General features: G+C 52.3%; 1 protein-coding gene across 20 annotated transcripts; it reads left to right on the forward strand.

Moving 5' to 3' along the window:
* Positions 1-1,314: 1,314 nt before the first annotated feature.
* ZNF7 (zinc finger protein 7) lies at positions 1,315-17,271 on the forward strand. Of its 20 annotated transcripts, none has more exons than XM_054499406.2 (6): positions 1,380-1,440; positions 2,845-2,892; positions 3,280-3,406; positions 4,739-4,837; positions 11,199-11,315; positions 14,946-17,271. In XM_054499406.2, the coding sequence occupies exons 2-6, from the start codon at positions 2,890-2,892 to the stop codon at positions 16,757-16,759; spliced, it is 2,160 nt and encodes a 719-aa protein (XP_054355381.1). In that variant the 5' UTR covers positions 1,380-1,440; positions 2,845-2,889; the 3' UTR covers positions 16,760-17,271. The 20 variants fall into 20 exon arrangements, with proteins under 20 accessions (XP_054355391.1, XP_054355392.1, XP_054355397.1 ...); XM_054499405.2 differs by having other exon boundaries at positions 1,382-1,440; positions 3,247-3,406; XM_063669272.1 differs by lacking the exon at positions 1,380-1,440 and adding an exon at positions 1,452-1,642 and having other exon boundaries at positions 3,247-3,406.

The raw sequence follows: 17,271 nt of genomic DNA on the forward strand, positions 1-17,271 counted from the left end.
GGAGGGCGGCTGGGGAAGCAGACCCCCTGTCCTTCCCTATCCTTCGCGACATGCTCCCTAAGCAGCTGGGGTCCACTTAGGTGACCAGAGACGACGTGGGGCTGAGGGAGCCGAACTCGGGGCAGCAAGGGCGGGGGTGGGAGTGCCGGGATCATCCGCACCAGGAGAGGCGAGACCGGCGTCTGTTTTTCACCTGGGCCTCCCTGGGGCGCTGGGGGGCTGCCTGACTCTTCCCTCCTTTGGTTTGCGGAAGTTTCCCCGCGCGGGTTCGGATCAACACGCCTGGGGAGCCCGGCTTACGTCCCTCCTGGACCCCCGCCTCGTTCTTCCCGTGGGATGGGGCGCGTCAGGCGGACCTGGCACCCTCCGGCTGCTGGGCTTCGCCAGGAGCCACGCGGGGAGGTCCAGGCAGCCGGGACGCAGGCAGCGTCCTCGCCGAGGCTGCGAGTCCGTGGCCGTCCGGGGGAGGCGCGCAGGCTCTGCCGGACAAAGAAGGAACCCGACGGAGGCGGGGTGGAGGGCGGTGCGGGGCCGGAGAAGGGCGAGGCGAGTGGCGAGGGGACGCGGGGCCCGGCCTCGGGCAACTCCGAGGGACGCCCTTCCTCGGGGTCCCGGAGGCTCTGCGACCCCGCGCCCGCCCCAGCCGCCCACTGGGGACAAGGCCCGAGCCAGGCGTCTCCGCGAGGCGGGGCCCGGAGCGCGCCCAGCAGGCGCCTCCTGTCGCACGGACGCGGGCGAGCGGCGCTTGAACAGCCTCGGTGGGAACCAGCGCCCGAAGCTGGTGATCTGGGGTGCGCAGGACCCAGCCGGGCGACCCCCTGGATCTCCACCAGCCTCGCCCCGACCCCGCTCCTCCCACCCGCCAGCGAGCCCCGAGCCTCGGAGACCGCAATTCCCAGCCGCCGTCCCCAGCTCCCGCCCCGCCCCCGCCCCGCCCCCGGCCCCGGCCCGGCCCCGCCCCCGGCCCCGCCCCCGGCCCTTCCTCTGTCCCCGCCCCGGCCCCGCCCCCGGCCCTTCCTCTGTCCCCGCCCCGGCCCCGCCCCCGGCCCTTCCTCTGTCCCCGCCCTCCCCGCCCCTGGCCCCGCCCCGTCCCTGCTCAGGCACCGCCCACTCCGGGCTCGGCCCTCCTCTCCCTCGCGGCTCCGCCCCCTGCCCGACTGCGACTGTAGCCCCGCCCCCAGGCACCGGCCCCGCCTATCTGGGCTTCTAGTCCTGCCCAGATTCTTGTCCCTCGGGCCCTAGCCTCGCCCCTCCTCGGCTCTAACTCCACCCCTTCTCCGGAGCCTGGGAGGTGGGGCTGAGAACCACAGAGATGGCCGGGCCTCCGAGCGGCCCAGGGCGGCCGGAAGTTTGCGGGGCGGGGCGGGGCGGACGCGGGTGGCCAAGGCCCGTTTCCGGCGGCGTCGCGCGTTTGCGAGCCTCGGGTGGTCCTCAGGGAGGGTGAGTCGGCGCGGCGGGCGCGGACTCGGGTTGTCTTCGGTCCGAGTGCTCCTGGTCGCTTCCTGCGCCCTCCCGCCTTCGGCACTGCGGTCCCCGCGTCCCCCGGGCCTCCAGTCGGGAAAGCGCGGGGGCTTTGCGGGGCCCTGAGCGCCTGGCGTGGGAGGTGGTCGAGCCCAGCCACCTTCCCCCGCAGCGGCGCGAGGTGGGCTTCGTTTGGCCGAGTCTGCCAGCTCCCCGCAGACCCCGCTCGTGGCAGCCACGGTGTCAGGGGCCTGAGTAAGGCGAGCTCCAGCTGCGGCCTTTTCTCTAGGCCTGGGCCTACTCCCGGAGCCCTGACTCCCCCTCCTGCGAAATCACCTCCTTCTAGAGCCTTTTCTCTATTTATTGCCCTGGAAGGCCTAGGATAAGTGACAGTGGAGGAAATAACGGTGCCTTGGGTGGGGTAGGCTGTTTGTCTTCTCTAAATTCTGGTTGCTATTCTGGGCATTCCCACTGTCAGGAGCCAGGTGGGGGGATCAGCCTACCTGTGCCGGTGACCTGGGGCTTCCACCCACAAACCACTTTCTGGGCCAGAAGCTGCCATACGAAGACTCTTTTTCCCATTCCGACCTCCCGGGGGAATGCCTGGGCAGATAGAGGGTCTGAGGTCATTGGCTTAATTGAGGTGAACGATTTATATCAGATTACATCCCTGTGCCTGGTTCCATCCTGGCGACAGGTGAGCTGGAGACTGGAATTTATGTACTTGAGGACAGGGGTTTCCATGTCCACTCTTGTCTTCCCTACAGTTTGTCATTTTTGCTCCTGCCTTCTCCAACCTCCAGTCACTCACTGCCTTCCCTTGCTTCCGGGAATTTACCCACACTGGTTCATCCAACCCCATTTCTTCTTGCTTCAGGCCCTTTCACATGCTATTCCTGCTGCCTGGAGTGCTCTCTCCACCTCCATTACCTTAGCCGAGGTCCCTGGGGAAGTGACCCATTACACTGAACGTTCTAGTCTAAGTGGCTTTCATAGTTCCCTGTACTTGAGCGCTGTCGTGGTTGCAATGTGCTTATTTGTGTGGTTGTTTAACTCTTTCCTCCGCCAGACTGCTTCGTGAAGGCAGGGTCCTCGTGTGCACTACTGTATCCCTATTACTCAGTGCCTGGCACGTGGCATCCACTCCTTACAGCTTTGTGGAGTGAGTCACACATGCCACACACACATACACTCTAAAGAGGAACAAGAGTTCAGTGGGCCTCCTTCACTCAAGTGCCATGGCTGCTTCAACCCAGCCCCATGTCTCTGCTAGAGAAATCTGGGGCTGGAGGTAAAGGAGCAGAGAGCACAGTACCCCCTTGATTAGCCTGGAAGTTGGGCTTCTGGCAACCTGACCTCTAATCCTTTCATAATTGCCAACAGGTCTCTCGGCCAGAACACGTGGATGCCCACCCACCACTGAGCCTCATGGTAGGAAGCTTGACTGCCTCCTTCCCCTCGCTTGTCCTGTGAAGGCCCACCTCCTGCTCTGCCCACTGGGCCTGGGCCCAGACCCTACCTTGGCCCTTGCTGGGCTTAGGAAGGCCCCCTTGCCCCCAACCCCAAGGTAGTGAGCAAACCCTTGCCCAAACCAGGGCCTAATTGAGGCTCTTGAGGGGGGAGGGTTGTATGACCACCGTGGACTGGGTTCCTTCCTCCTCCCCGAGACTGCCCCTCCCCAGAATATTAGAGGCAGAGGAGTCCTGGTGAGCGTCTCGCCCAACCCCATGGTGCACCTGCCTGAGACATGTCATGAGGCAGCGCCAGAAGGGGGCTGGCACCCAGGGATTCCTGGGGTGCTGGTGTGTGTCCTTTCAGGAGGTGGTAACATTTGGCGATGTGGCTGTGCACTTCTCTCGGGAGGAGTGGCAGTGTCTGGACCCTGGCCAGAGGGCCCTCTACAGGGAAGTGATGCTGGAGAACCACAGCAGTGTGGCTGGACTAGGTGAGGCTGCACTTCGGGGCCCCTTCCCCTGCATCATCAGTCAGCACCCACCCAGCCAGGCCTCCATCAGAGGCTGGGATATGCAGGCCAAATGCTCAGACTCCTGTGGGCTCCACAGGGGGCTTGGACTCATGAGTGGTGTGCCAGGCTGGTTCCTAGCTTTGCCCATGTCGTGGGGTTCAGCCCCCAGGGAGTGGGTGGGATTCTGGGAGTTAGTAAAGCCTCTTTTTTTCCTAAGCTGTTAAATTGAGAGAAATAGAATCCAAACTTGAAACAGCTTAGACAAGAAAAGAGAAATTATTGGGTGGAGGAATCTAAGGAAAAAGTTGTGCAACCAGAGCAAGAGGTGGCAGCGACGCCCACACGGCTGCTATGCAGATGCTGTCATCCCCTTGCCCCTCCTGTCCTGCCGTTAGTCTCCTCTCTGAACTCCACCACTGCCACAGGCAGCCACTACGGTGCTCTTTACGTCCATGCCTGTGTTCTCACAAGCTGCGTAATGTCGTTGGATTGCAACTTGGTGAAGGGGAGTGCGTCTAACTTGGGCCTTGCTGGGCCTCTTGCCTGTGACTAAGCCCTCTGCTGCATCAGACCCCCGAGAGAGTGCCTGGGCTGGGGGATCAGGAGTGGAACTGACAGGGGCATCGTTGGTTGGCCAGGAGCTTCTTGGGGTGTTGGATCAGGCCTGTACCCCTCTGTCCCAGCTAGTCTGGCAAAGTCCAGCTTTCTGTTTTGCCAGTCAGATAAGTGTACGGTGGGAGGCTCTGGTAGTCTGAGTTTGCATTTCTCTGATTCCTGCTGAGCTTGAGCCTATTTTCACACCCTCATTAGCTTGCCAGGTTCTTCTGTGAAATATCTGCTCAGGGCATTTGACCATATTCTAGGTCCGCTGTGTCTTATTACTTTGAAGGTGTTGTTTCTTCATTCTGTCTAAGGTGCCTTACTTTGTAAAACATGTAATTATGTACACATCGTTATTTTAAGAAAGTTGGAATGCTACTGATTACATGCATTTTATCACTTAATTTTACTTTATACTTTTTAAAGAGCCCTCTTAGACTCATTTAGACGTGGTTTACCCCGTCTCACTGAAATAGGAAAAGACGTAGGCAGTGAGGGTTCTTTTTTTTTTTTTTGAGATTTTGAGATGGAGTCTCACTCTGTCACCCATGCTGGAGTGCAATGGCACGATCTTGGCGATCTTGGCTCACTGCAACCTCTGCCTCCTGGGTTCAAGCGATTCTCCTGCCTCAGCCTCCCGAGTAGCTGGGATTACAGGCGTGAGCCACTGCGCCCAGCCGGAGTAAGGGTACTTCTAATGTTTCTTCACAGCTTTTAGTGACCCCACTCTCTGGTTTGGTTATCTGTGTCCGTGCTTTCCACATGATGGCAACCTGTGGGCCTGGCCATCAAGAGGTGCTGCAGCCTTTCGTAAGTGTTGTTGGGATTTTCTTCATCCAGTGAGGTTGGTGCTTGAGCTTTTTTGCTTGGCATGTAGCAGCCATCCCTTTTAACAGCTCCACCTGCTGTGCCTGTCCTCCTCTCTCAGGCCCCGTGTGTACACAGTTGCTGATTTGCCAGTAACTGGAATTGCAGTCATTCCCCCGGCAACAGTTTGCTTCTCCAGGCTCAAAGGTACAGCTGCTGTTCTTTTTCCATGGCTTCTGTCTATTTATAATGTCCTGCTGCTGTGCCAAGTCACAGGGTAAAGCTTTTGAAGACAGTGTAGAGAGCAGCTGAATTCAGCATGTATTGTATGATGGTGCTGGTGACTTACCTGCAGCAGTGACTGAGCAGCTGGGGCAAGCTCATGTGTGCACAGGCAGTGATGGTGTGTCACAGCTGCCACCTGGCGGATGACATCAATCCTAGATGCGTCCAAGAGATGGGAAAGGGTTTTATAAAAACACTATGTTTGGGCCAGGCACGGTGGCTCATATCTGTAATCCCAGCACTTTGGGAGGCCGAGGCGGGTGGATCATGAGGTCAGGAGATCGAGACCATCCTGGCCAACATGGTGAAACCCCCGTCTCTACTAAAAATACCAAAATTAGCCGGGTATGGTGGCGCATGCCTGTAATCCCAGCTACTCGGGAGGCTGAGGCACGAGAATCACTTGAACCCTGGAGGCGGAGCTTGCAGTGAGCCGAGATCGCACCACTGCACTCCAGCCTGGGCAACATAGCGAGACTCCATCTAAAAAAAAAAAGACTATCTTAGAATTTATCAAATATGATAAATACCAGGTTAGTTTTGTGTATATAAATCACTTTTTCAGCCGGACATGGTGTTGCATGCCTGTAGTCCCAGCCACTGGGAGGGCGAGGAGGGAGGATTGCCTGAGCCTGGGAGGTCGAGGTTGGAATGAGCTATGATTGTGCCACTGCAGTCCAGCCTAGGCAACAGAGTGAGACCCTGTCTAAAAAAAAAAATCTTCTCTGCTTCTTTTGTGTTTGTTAACTTTGTTAGGTCAGATTTTAATGTAATTACCATGTTTTTGCCTTGTGGATTGTCTCTTTGAAGTTTTATTTAAAAGTTCTGTCCGGGCACGGTGGCTCACGCCTGTAATCCCAGCACTTTGGGAGGCCAAGGCGGGCAGATTGCCTCAACTCAGGAGTTCGAGACCAGCCTGGGCAACACAGTGAAACCCTGTCTCTACTAAAAGGCAAAAAAAAGTTAGCTGGGCATGGCAGTGTGCGCCTGTAGTCCCAGCTACTTGGGAGGCTGAGGAAGGAGAATCGCTTGAACCCAGGAGGCAGAGGTTGCAGTGAGCCGGGATTGTGCCACTACACTCCAGCCTGGGTGACAGAGTGAGACTCTGTCTCCAAAAAAAAAAAAAAGTTCTTCCCTGGCTGGGCGTGGTAGCTGACACCTGTAATCCCAGCACTTTGGGAGGCTGAGGCGGGCACATCACCTGAGGTCAGAGTTTGAGACCAGCCTGACCAACATGGTGACACCGCGTCTCTACTAAAAATACAGAAATTAGCCAGGCGTGGTGGTGGGCGGTTGTAATCTTGGGTACTCAGGAGGCTGAGGCAGGAGAATTCCTTGAACCTGGGAGGCAGAGGTTGCACTGAGCCAAGATCACACCAGTGCACTCTAGCCTGGGTAACAGAGTGAGACTCCATCTCAAAAAAAAGTTCTTTCCTCCTCCAAGGTCACTGAGATGGACTTCATTTTCTCCTGTGGATTTTATAGTTTATATTTCTCATCTGTATCCCAGCTCCACATTTGTATTGGGGTTACGTAAAAATTCCTGTTTTATTTTGTCCACACATAGCTGTTTTCCCCAACATCATCTATTAAACAGTCTCCTTGGCCAGGCTCGGTGGCTCACACCTGTAATCCCAGCACTTTGAAGTAGGCCGAGGTGGGTGGATCACCTGAGGTCAGGAGTTCGAGACCAGCCAGGCCAACATGGTGAAACCTCGTCTCTACTAAAAATACAAAAATTAGCTGGGTGTGGTGGCTCACGCCTATAATCCCAGCTACTCAGAAGGCTGAGACAGGAGAATCGCTTGAACCTGGGAGGTTGAGGTTGCAGTGAGCTGAGATCGCACCACTGCACTTCAGTCTGGGCAATAGATTGAGACTCCGTCTCAAAAAAAAAAAAAAAGCCCATCTCCTTTTTCTGTTGACATGTGGAGCCACCATTTTCATCTATGAAATGGGGTGTTTCTGAACCCTGTTCTCTTCCCTGAATCTCTCTTGTGGGCCAGCTTCCTGCTTTTGGTTTGTTTTGGTTTTTTTGTGTTTGTTCATTTGTGTTTTTGGCTTTTTTTTGAAACGAAGTCTTACCCTGTCGCCTGGGCTGGAGTGCAGTGGTGTGATCTCGGCTCACTGCAACCTCTGCCTCCTAGGTTCAAGCAATTCTCGTGCCTCAGCCTCCTGAGTAGCTGGAATTACAGGCATGAGCCACCACACCCGGCCAATTTTTTGTATTTTTACTAGAGATGGGGTTTCGCCACGTTGGCCAGGCTGGTCTGGAACTCCTGACCTCAGGTGATCCACCCACCTTGGTCTCCCAAAGTGCTGGGATTACAGGCGTGAGCCACCGTGCCCGGCCAGTTTGGCTTTGTTTTTTATTTTGGGGTGGTTTTTGTTTTTTGTTTTAATTTTGTAGTGTTTCTTAATACTATAAGAATACTAAAAGAATTAAACTCACCCGTTTAATTCTTTTTTTTCTAGGACGGAGTTTCGCTCTTGTTGCCCAGGCTCGAGTGCAATGGCGCGATCTCGGTTCACTGCAACCTCCGGCTGTTGGGTTCAAGTGATTTGCCGCCTCAGCCTCCTGAGTAGCTGGGATTACAGGCATGTGCCACTATGCCTGGCTAATTTTTATATTTTAAGTAGAGATGAGGTTTCACCATGTTGGCCAGGCTGGTCTCGAACTAACCTCAGGTGATCCGCCCGCCTTGACCTCCCAAAGTGCTGAGATTACAGGCTTGAGCCACTGCGCCTGGCTGCATACAAATTTTAGAATAAGTTGAGTTTCTAAAAAATGCCACTGGAATTTTTATTGGGAGTGCTTTGAAACTGTTTTCTGCCAATGTAAAAGTTTTGATTTTTTTGCTTTGTGAATGTATTTTTAGCTGATTATTGCTGTAGTACAAAAATGCTGTCGGTTCTGGAGAATGATCTTACATCTGGCAACTTTGTGGAACTCCCTGGGTAAATCAGTGTTCCTCGGTGATTCTGCTGTTTTCCAGCAGGAGGATTCCTGCAAATGAGAGTTTGGTATTTTCCCTCCCAGCCCTCACTTCTCCCATCTCTGTCTTTGCAGTGACCAGCGTGGTGTTAAACAGGACCCTGTGGGCATGTTGTGTTCCTGATTTTAAAGGGAATGCATCTACATAACCACAGAATTTGGCTAAGGAGTTTTGTTTTTTGTTTTTAATCATAAAAAAATATTGAATTTCAAGTTCTTTTTCTGCATCATTTGAGACACATGATTTATTTTCTTTATTAATGCAGGAAATTGCTTTGTTATATTTTCTTGTATTCCTGGAATAAACCTTACTTAAATCATGATATTTATATATAAATTTTGATATGCCTTTGGATTCAACTAGCCAATATTGTATTTTTGTGTTTCTGTTCATAAGTGAAACGGATATATATATATATGTGTGTATATGTATTTCCTTTTTTTTTTTTTTTTTTGAGACAGTCTCGCTCTGTCGCCCAGGCTGGAGTGCAGTGGCCTGATCTTGGTTCACGGCAAGCTCCGCCTCCCGGGTTCACTCCATTCTTCTGCCTCAGCCTCCCGAGTAGCTGGGACTACAGGTGCCCGCCACCACACCCAGCTAATTTTTTTGTATTTTTAGTAGAGATGGGGTTTCACTATGTTAGCCAGGATGGTCTTGATCTCCTGACCTCATGATTCGCCTGCCTCAGGCTCCCAAAGTGCTGGGATTACAGGCATGAGCCACCGCGACCGGCCTATGTATTTCTTTTTGTGTATTGTCCTTATATAATTTTGACATGTTTGATAAATGGCATTTGGCATACAAGTAGAACTTGGTGGAGCTAATCTGTAAAACCATCTGGACCTTGGGCTTTTGGGAAGGAAAGTCTTGGATTAGCATTTATGCATTTATAGTTCCTCTTTTTTTAAAGAGTTGGGGTTTTGCTCTGTTGTCCAGCCTAGAGTACAGTGGTGTGATCATAGCTCACTGCAGCCTTGAACTCCTGGGCTCAAGTGATCCTTCCACTTGAGTTTCCCTAGTAGCTGGGACTATAGGTGTGCGCCACCATGCCCAGCTGTTTTTTCTTTCTTTGTAGAGTTGGGGTCTGTCATGTTGCCCAGGCTAGTCTTAAACTTCTGGCCTCAAGCAGTCCTGCCTCAGCCTTCCAAAATGCTGGGATTATAGGCATGAGCCACCTTGCCTGGCATTTCCTTTTGTTTTTAATCTGTTATATTTGTAATTGTGTCTCTTATTCTCTGTTTTTTGGCAGCATCTTCTCACTATGTTGACCTTGATTGGTTTTGTCATGAGATTGTCAGATTCATGTTTTCAAATAATTGGCTTTTGGTTTTGCCTTTTTTGGGGGGTTGGGTTGGAGGATGTTTTTATATGTCTTTGTTCTCTAGCTCTCTGAATCCTGCCCCAGATTTATTATTTTCTTCCTTTTTATTTATGTGAATTTGATGTGTGTAGTGTTTGTTTGTTTTGCTTTTTTAATTTTTTGAGACAGAGTTTCACTCTGTTGCCCAGGGTGGAGTGCAGTGGCTTACTGCAGCCTGGACTGCCTGGGTTCCAGCGATCCTCCCACCATGTTGGCCAGGCTGGTCTCGAACTCCTGACCTTCAGGTGATCCACTTAACTTGGCCTCCCAAAGTGCTGGAATTACAAGTGTGAGCCACCATGCCTGGCCATTCTCAACTTCTTGAACTTACTGTTTACCTCATTTGTGTTTTAAAATGATCATTTTTAGTAAATGTATCTAAAAGTATAAAATTTTTCTGGGTATAGTGGCATATGCCTATAATCTCAGCTACTTAGGAGGCTGAGGCAGGAGGATTGTTTGAGCCCAGGAGTTTGAGGCCAGCCTGGGCAACATAGCGAGACCACATATCTGCAAAGAATTTAAAAATTAGCTGGGTGTGGTGTCACGCACCTGTAGTCCTAGCTACTCAGTAGGTTGAGCTGGGAGGATTGGTCTAGGCTATAGTGAGCTGTGATGGTGCCACTGCACTCCAGCCTGAGTGCCAGAGCAAGACCATATCTCTAAATAAGTAACATTTTATCTTTACTTACTGCTTGGGCTGCATCCTATAAATTCTGACTCATAATAAATACAGTTGCCAGTTAGTCATTTATTATGTAGTTTCCAAGTAGCTAATGGCATCTAAGTACCATTTTGTGGTGAGTTTCACACTGAGTTGCATTTGCCTGGTCGCGTGTCCTGTGGTGGTGTTCTTTGGCATGTCTGTGACTCAGTTTGTGGCTTGACCCAAGGCTGTTTCTTCGTTCCACATGTACTTGGAGAGAATATGCATTTTCTGTTGAGTGTGGAGTCCTGCCTGCATCTGGGGGTTTGAGCTTATTGGCGATAGGCCTTTGGAATCTCTGCCTGCCTTTTTCCTTCCAGTTGGGGGAACCCTGAAGGAAACTTCCAACCAGAGGCCTTGGCTGGCCTATGGATCAGCTGTTCATCTCTGTACTGACCGGCACAAAGAGGGTATGGTGGCAGGTGGCCCCAAGAAGGCAGGGTGCCAGGTGGGTCCCCATAGGTCTCTGCCACCCAGTCTGCAGCGAGGGAGGCAGGCCCTGAGGCATCCTTTGTACAGGGACTTGAGACTGGAAGGACACTGGCTGAGGACTGGACCTTGGAGCTTTCTGATGCAAAATGTGCTTTGTTTCTGTCTATTTGTCGTTGTTTCTTATCTTATTTTGTAACCACCCCTGCCTCTTGGAGCATCTCTGCTCTCTGAACTGAGGGACAGGCCCGGCTCTGCTAAGTGAAGCTTGGGCTTCTCCTTCTTTCTCCCCTGAGTTCCAGGGGTAGAGGCAGACTGTCCTTTGCAGACTGTTTGGTGACAGGGTTGCCTGGAGATTGTGGGAATCAGGTATCCCTTGCCGTCCAGCCACAGGAGCTGGACAGATCTGGACAGAAAGGGCTGCTGTGTCCCCAGATTCTCCCCACTCTCCACCCCCTTTCCCTGCAGGAGCTTGGCCTGTGCCTTGTAGCCCCCCTGCCCCTTTTCATTTGGAAACGGGAAGGCTTAGCCCTGTGCTGCATGCTCCCTGTCATGCTGACACTGTCGTCTTCTCTGCCGCACACACAGCAGGATTCCTGGTTTTCAAGCCTGAGCTGATCTCCCGGCTGGAGCAGGGAGAAGAGCCGTGGGTCCTCGACCTGCAGGGAGCAGAGGGGACAGAGGCACCAAGGACCTCCAAGACAGGTGAGGCTTAGACCCCATCGCAGAGAAGCCCTGGGGTGAGGAGAAACTGCAGGAGGGGCCTCACAACTGTGGGTAGCTATGGGTGAGTCGCGGGGGCTACGCTGGGATGCCTGGGAATGCCACTGGGGAAGCAGCATCCAGCACGTAGAAGGGAGCATAGACCCGTTGTGGGGCTGCCTTGGGAGAGGCCAAACTGCAGAAGAGCCAAGACACAAAAACCCATGCATTTCCACAAAAACAGAGCTTGTTTTTGAATCATGTCACATTTTGTTCTATTTTTAATTTTACTCATACTTTTGTTAAGCAAAGATACAAACCGATGGATCCAAGTGAAGGGTTAGGTTTGGCATTCAGTAACATCTCCTCAGGTAAGCATATTCCCTGAGGCAGCTCCCTTCAGACCCTCAGGCTCCAGGAGTGCATTACTTTCCTGTGGCTGCCGTAACAATGAACCACAGACTAGGAAGCTTAAAACAACAGAAATTTATTGTCTCACAGCTGTGGAGGCCGGAAATCTGAAACCGGGGGGTCAGCAGGGCCGTGCTCCCTGTGAAGGCTTTAGGGAAGGATCCTGTCCTGCCTCTCTGGGCAGCTGGTGGTTTTCTGGCAATCCTTGGGTTCCTTGGCTTGTGGATGCCTCCCTCACTCTGATCTCTGACTCCTTCACACGGCTGTCTTCTCCCTGTGTGTCTGTGTTCATGTGGCCGTCTCCTTAGAAGGACACCAGTCATGTTGGGTTAGGGGCCACCCCAGTGACCTCATGGTGACTAATTAATCTGCAACGACTGTGTTTCCAAACACGGTCACATTCTGAGGTGCTTCAAGTTAGGACTTCAGCCTATCTTGGGGTCCTCAGCCCTAACCAGGGCACCCGCTGCCTCCGGCATCAGCTCCTGATGGGCAGGCGCCTGGCCTGGTGCTCTGCTTCCCTGCTTAGCTGGTGTGCTGCCCAGCGTGACAAAGGAGATGGGTCTGCGTGCATCTCAGCTGCAGAAAGGTAGCTCCTCACCTCCCCTTCAGTTGCTGCTGGGTCATCACAGTCACTCCTGCAGCAGGGCAGGACCAGGTCCTACAGAGGCCACAGGTTTGTAGGGGCCTCGGGAAGCAAGTTGGACAGTCCAAAGTTGTGAAAAATAGGGGCTGTAGGGCCGGGCACGGTGGCTCACGCCTGTAATCCCAGCATTTTGGGAGGCCGAGGTGGGCGGATCAGGAGGTCAGGAGATCGAGACCATCCTGGCTAACATGGTGAAACCCCATCTCTACTAAACATACAAAAAAATTAACCAGGCGTGGTGGTGCATGCCTGTAGTCTCAGCTACTCGGGAGGCTGAGGCAGGAGAATGGCGTGAACCCAGGAGGCAGAGCTTGCACTGAGCCAAGATTGCACCACTGCACTCCAGCCTGGGCGACAGAGTGAGACTCCATCTCAAAAAAAAAAATAAAGTGGGGGCTATGGTCTTCCTTCCATTCATATGACCCTAGGCAGCTTCAAAGGACAAGGAGGGTTTCTGAGCCTCTTCACACCCTGTGGGCCTTGCAGCTGCCCAGGAAGGCTGCATGTGATGTGTGGGATGGGAAGAGTGGTCAGGAACCCTGGCCTCACTGGCTCTGCTGGCTACTCCTATGTTATCCTTTCTGCTCAGCCCCCCTGAGAAGGAGGTTCAGCTATAAGGTGGCCCATTTAAAACCCAGCCGCCCATTAAAATGTCTCCAACATGGACAGGGGAGTTTAAAGAGGGTGCCATGGCAGAAAAGCCAGCTACAGTTGGCAGAAATAGTTCAGTGGGTTTATATGTAGCAGGTGGTCCTTACTGTGATAAAGCAACAACAAAAAAATAGAATCCCATAGTAGGTGAGAGCTGCTGTTGATGGACCCAGCAGTTGCTTGCAGACCCAAGAGTCCGGGGCAGGGATGTAGCCTCTTAGATAAAATATGCAGCAGCACAAAACCAGAATACATTAAGCAAGGCAGAAATGCCCAGATATGTTACTTGTCCCCAGCTGGTACAGTCAGCATCAGATACTGAAGGATATTGGCCCAGAGCAGTGGAGGAGGGGCCAGGTCCCAGCTGTGCACCCCCACGCTTTTGACCACCACCGTGCCCCCTCGTGGGTGGTTCCTGGCATCCCCCAACAAAGCCTTGCTGTCAGCTTGGCCCTGCTCTCTCTGCCACTGCTCTTTATTTTTTTTTTTGAGATGGAGTCTCTGTTGCCCTGGCTGGAGTACAGTGGCATGATCTTGGCTCACTGCAACCTCTGCCTCCCAGGTTCAAGTGATTCTTGTGCCTCAGCCTCCCAAGTAGCTGGGATTACAGGCGTGAGCCACCGCACATGGCCACCCTGCTCTCTTATCTTCACAGCAGGGGAAGGCTTGGGAGGAGTGTCAAGCAAGCCCTGTTGAAAGAGCAGGCATGCTGAGGTGGTGTGGTTGTGCAGGGAAAGCAGCACGTGAAGGCCAGGCCTGGAGATGCCTCCTGTCCTCACGGCCCTTGAGCATCCCTGCTGCACAGTGAAGTGAAAGGGCTTCCTGCTCTGATTCTCCAGGACTGATAGGAAGACCTTTGGAGATCCCTGGAAGCCAGAGACTCACCACCAACAGTTAGGAGTGGGCAGGAACCGAAGCTTGAAGCCCTGTAACTGGGCTGTGCATTCATGTGGGGTAGACTTGGGCTGGTTATAGCTGTGGCCACGTGGTTGTGGTTGTGAACATGATTGTGTCGTGGTGGGGACCGTGGTTGTCATGACCATAGCCATGTGTTGTGGTTGCCTCCTGTCATGGATGTCATCACAGACATCAACGAGATGTCTGACCTCAGCAGAGGTGCCCTCTAGGGTTACAGAGTAGGACAGAAGCCTGTGCTTACTTGGAGAGTCCAGAAGGAACGCAGATGTCTGGAAGGCCTCCTGGGGGCCTCCAGAAACTTTCAGCCCCAGGGAAGAAGTCAGTGTGGTCTCGGGGGTGGCCACGCACAGCCCAGGGAGAAGCAGGGGAGGTGGCCAGGTGCAAGTTGGCAGCAGCAGCCAGGAGGTAGCTGAGGGGGCTGGGTCCTGCTCAGAGAAGCCCACCCCAGGGAGTAGCCATGAACAGCATAGGTGCCCAGTGCTCTTCTGAGCTCACCAAGTAAGTCCCTTGGCAGCTCTTCCAGCCCTGTTTTCCTCATCACAGTCCATGCCCTCCATTCAGAACTCAGACCCTGTACTGTTTCCTCGCCAGCTCGGATGCTGGAGTCCCTGACCCTGCAGCCTAATCCGTGGTAGCTTCCCACCCTTCTGGTCTTGCTTTGTCTTCTTTGCCTCTGCGTGGACTGTGCCCCACACCAGTGCCCTGTAGGATGGATCTGTCTGCTCACAGACCCCAGCCCCGCCATAGGCTGTGTTGCTCTCAGCACTCTGCCCAGTGCATAATGAACATTCATTGCTATTGAATGAGTGAACAAGGTAAAAAGTATGAAACCAGATTTGAGAACTGTCAAAGGCTCTGCCTTCTCTTGCACGTTTCCACCTGGGGCCTCACAGTGCTCAGGGCAGCCATCCTGAGAGCCTTGGGCCCCGGCCCCCACATTTGTAGTCTTATCATTTCTCTGAGCATGGGGCCTAAGGAATGTCTTTGTTTGTTCCTGTTTATTTCAGATTCTACGATTAGGACGGAGAATAAGCAGGTCTGTGAGGACATGGACATCCTAAAATCAGAATCCTATGGGACAGTGGTCAGAATCTCCCCACAGGACTTTCCTCAGAATCCTGGCTTTGGAGACGTTTCTGATTCTGAGGTCTGGTTAGACAGTCATCTGGGCAGTCCTGGGCTGAAAGTGACAGGCTCTACCTTCCAGAATAACTGTTTGAATGAGGAGACTGTGGTTCCCAAGACCTTCACCAAGGACACAGCCCAGGGATGTAAGGAGCTGGGAAGCAGCGGCCTGGATTGTCAGCCTCTTGAAAGACAGAGAGAGAGTGCAGAAGGGATGTCCCAGAGATGCGAGGGGTGTGGCAAAGGCGTCAGAGCCACTTCAAACATCGCTCTGCATTGGGAAGTTAATACACAGAAAATTAGCACATGTCAAGAATGCCAAAAAAAGTTATCTGACTGCTTGCAGGGGAAATATCCAAATAACTGCCATGGAGAGAAGCCGTACGAATGTGCAGAGTGTGGGAAAGTCTTCAGGCTCTGCTCACAGCTTAATCAGCATCAGCGAATCCACACAGGAGAGAAACCCTTTAAATGCACTGAGTGTGGAAAAGCCTTCCGCCTGAGCTCAAAACTTATTCAGCATCAAAGAATCCACACTGGGGAGAAGCCCTACAGATGTGAGGAATGTGGAAAAGCTTTTGGTCAGAGCTCAAGCCTCATCCACCATCAGAGAATCCACACAGGAGAGAGGCCCTATGGTTGTCGTGAGTGTGGGAAAGCCTTCAGCCAGCAGTCGCAGCTGGTTAGACACCAGAGAACTCACACTGGGGAGAGGCCCTACCCTTGCAAGGAGTGTGGGAAGGCCTTCAGCCAGAGCTCCACCCTAGCCCAGCATCAAAGGATGCATACTGGGGAGAAAGCTCAAATTCTAAAAGCCTCAGACAGTCCAAGCCTTGTTGCACATCAGAGAATTCACGCTGTAGAGAAACCATTTAAGTGTGATGAATGTGGGAAAGCTTTTAGGTGGATCTCTCGCCTGAGTCAGCATCAGCTGATTCACACTGGAGAGAAGCCTTATAAATGCAACAAGTGTACAAAAGCCTTTGGTTGTAGTTCACGGCTTATTCGCCATCAGAGAACTCACACTGGAGAAAAACCATTTAAGTGTGATGAGTGTGGTAAAGGCTTTGTTCAGGGCTCACACCTTATTCAGCATCAGCGAATCCACACTGGAGAGAAACCCTATGTGTGTAATGACTGTGGAAAAGCCTTCAGTCAGAGTTCCAGCCTTATTTACCATCAGAGAATCCATAAAGGAGAGAAGCCGTATGAATGCCTCCAATGCGGAAAAGCCTTCAGCATGAGCACACAGCTTACAATACATCAAAGGGTTCACACCGGAGAGAGGCCCTATAAATGTAATGAATGTGGGAAAGCCTTCAGTCAAAACTCAACCCTTTTCCAACACCAGATAATTCATGCAGGAGTGAAGCCCTATGAGTGCAGTGAGTGTGGAAAAGCCTTCAGCCGGAGCTCATATCTTATTGAACACCAGAGAATACACACTAGAGCCCAGTGGTTTTACGAATATGGGAATGCCCTGGAAGGGTCCACCTTTGTGAGCCGTAAAAAGGTTAATACTATAAAGAAACTGCATCAGTGTGAAGACTGTGAGAAAGTATTTAGGTGGCGTTCACATCTAATTATACACCAGAGAATTCACACCGGGGAGAAGCCTTATAAATGCAATGACTGTGGCAAAGCTTTTAATCGGAGCTCAAGGCTTACCCAGCATCAAAAAATTCACACAGGATAGACCACGTATATATAAATGTGTATATATGTGAATAAACCTACAGCCTTACTTATTTTATATGGGATCATTTATACTGACAAACGTAGAATGTTGGTAAAGGTTCGGAATTGCTCTCAAGAATATCCAACTTCCGGCCGGGTGTGGTGGCTCACGCCTGTCATCCCAGCACTTTGGGAGGCCGAGGCAGGCGGATCACGAGGTCAAGAGGTCAAGACCATCCTGGGTAACAGGTGAAACCCCGTCTCTACTAAAAATACAAAAATTTAGCTGGGCGTCGTGGCAGGCACCTCTGGTCCCAGACACTTGGGAGGCTGAGGCAGGAGAATGGCGTCAGCCCAGGAGGCGGAGCTTGCAGTGAGCTGAGTTCGTGCCACTGCACTCCAGCCTGGGCAATAGGGTAAGACTCCGTCTCAAAAAAAAAAAAAAAGGATATCCAACTTTATACAAAATGTATGTTTATTTCCTGAAATGTTTGACCTTAACCTGTTCAATAAAGCCTGTGTCCCTCAAAA

Source organism: Pongo pygmaeus, chromosome 7, assembly GCF_028885625.2.
Source record: "Pongo pygmaeus isolate AG05252 chromosome 7, NHGRI_mPonPyg2-v2.0_pri, whole genome shotgun sequence".
Lineage (NCBI taxonomy): Eukaryota > Metazoa > Chordata > Mammalia > Primates > Hominidae > Pongo > Pongo pygmaeus.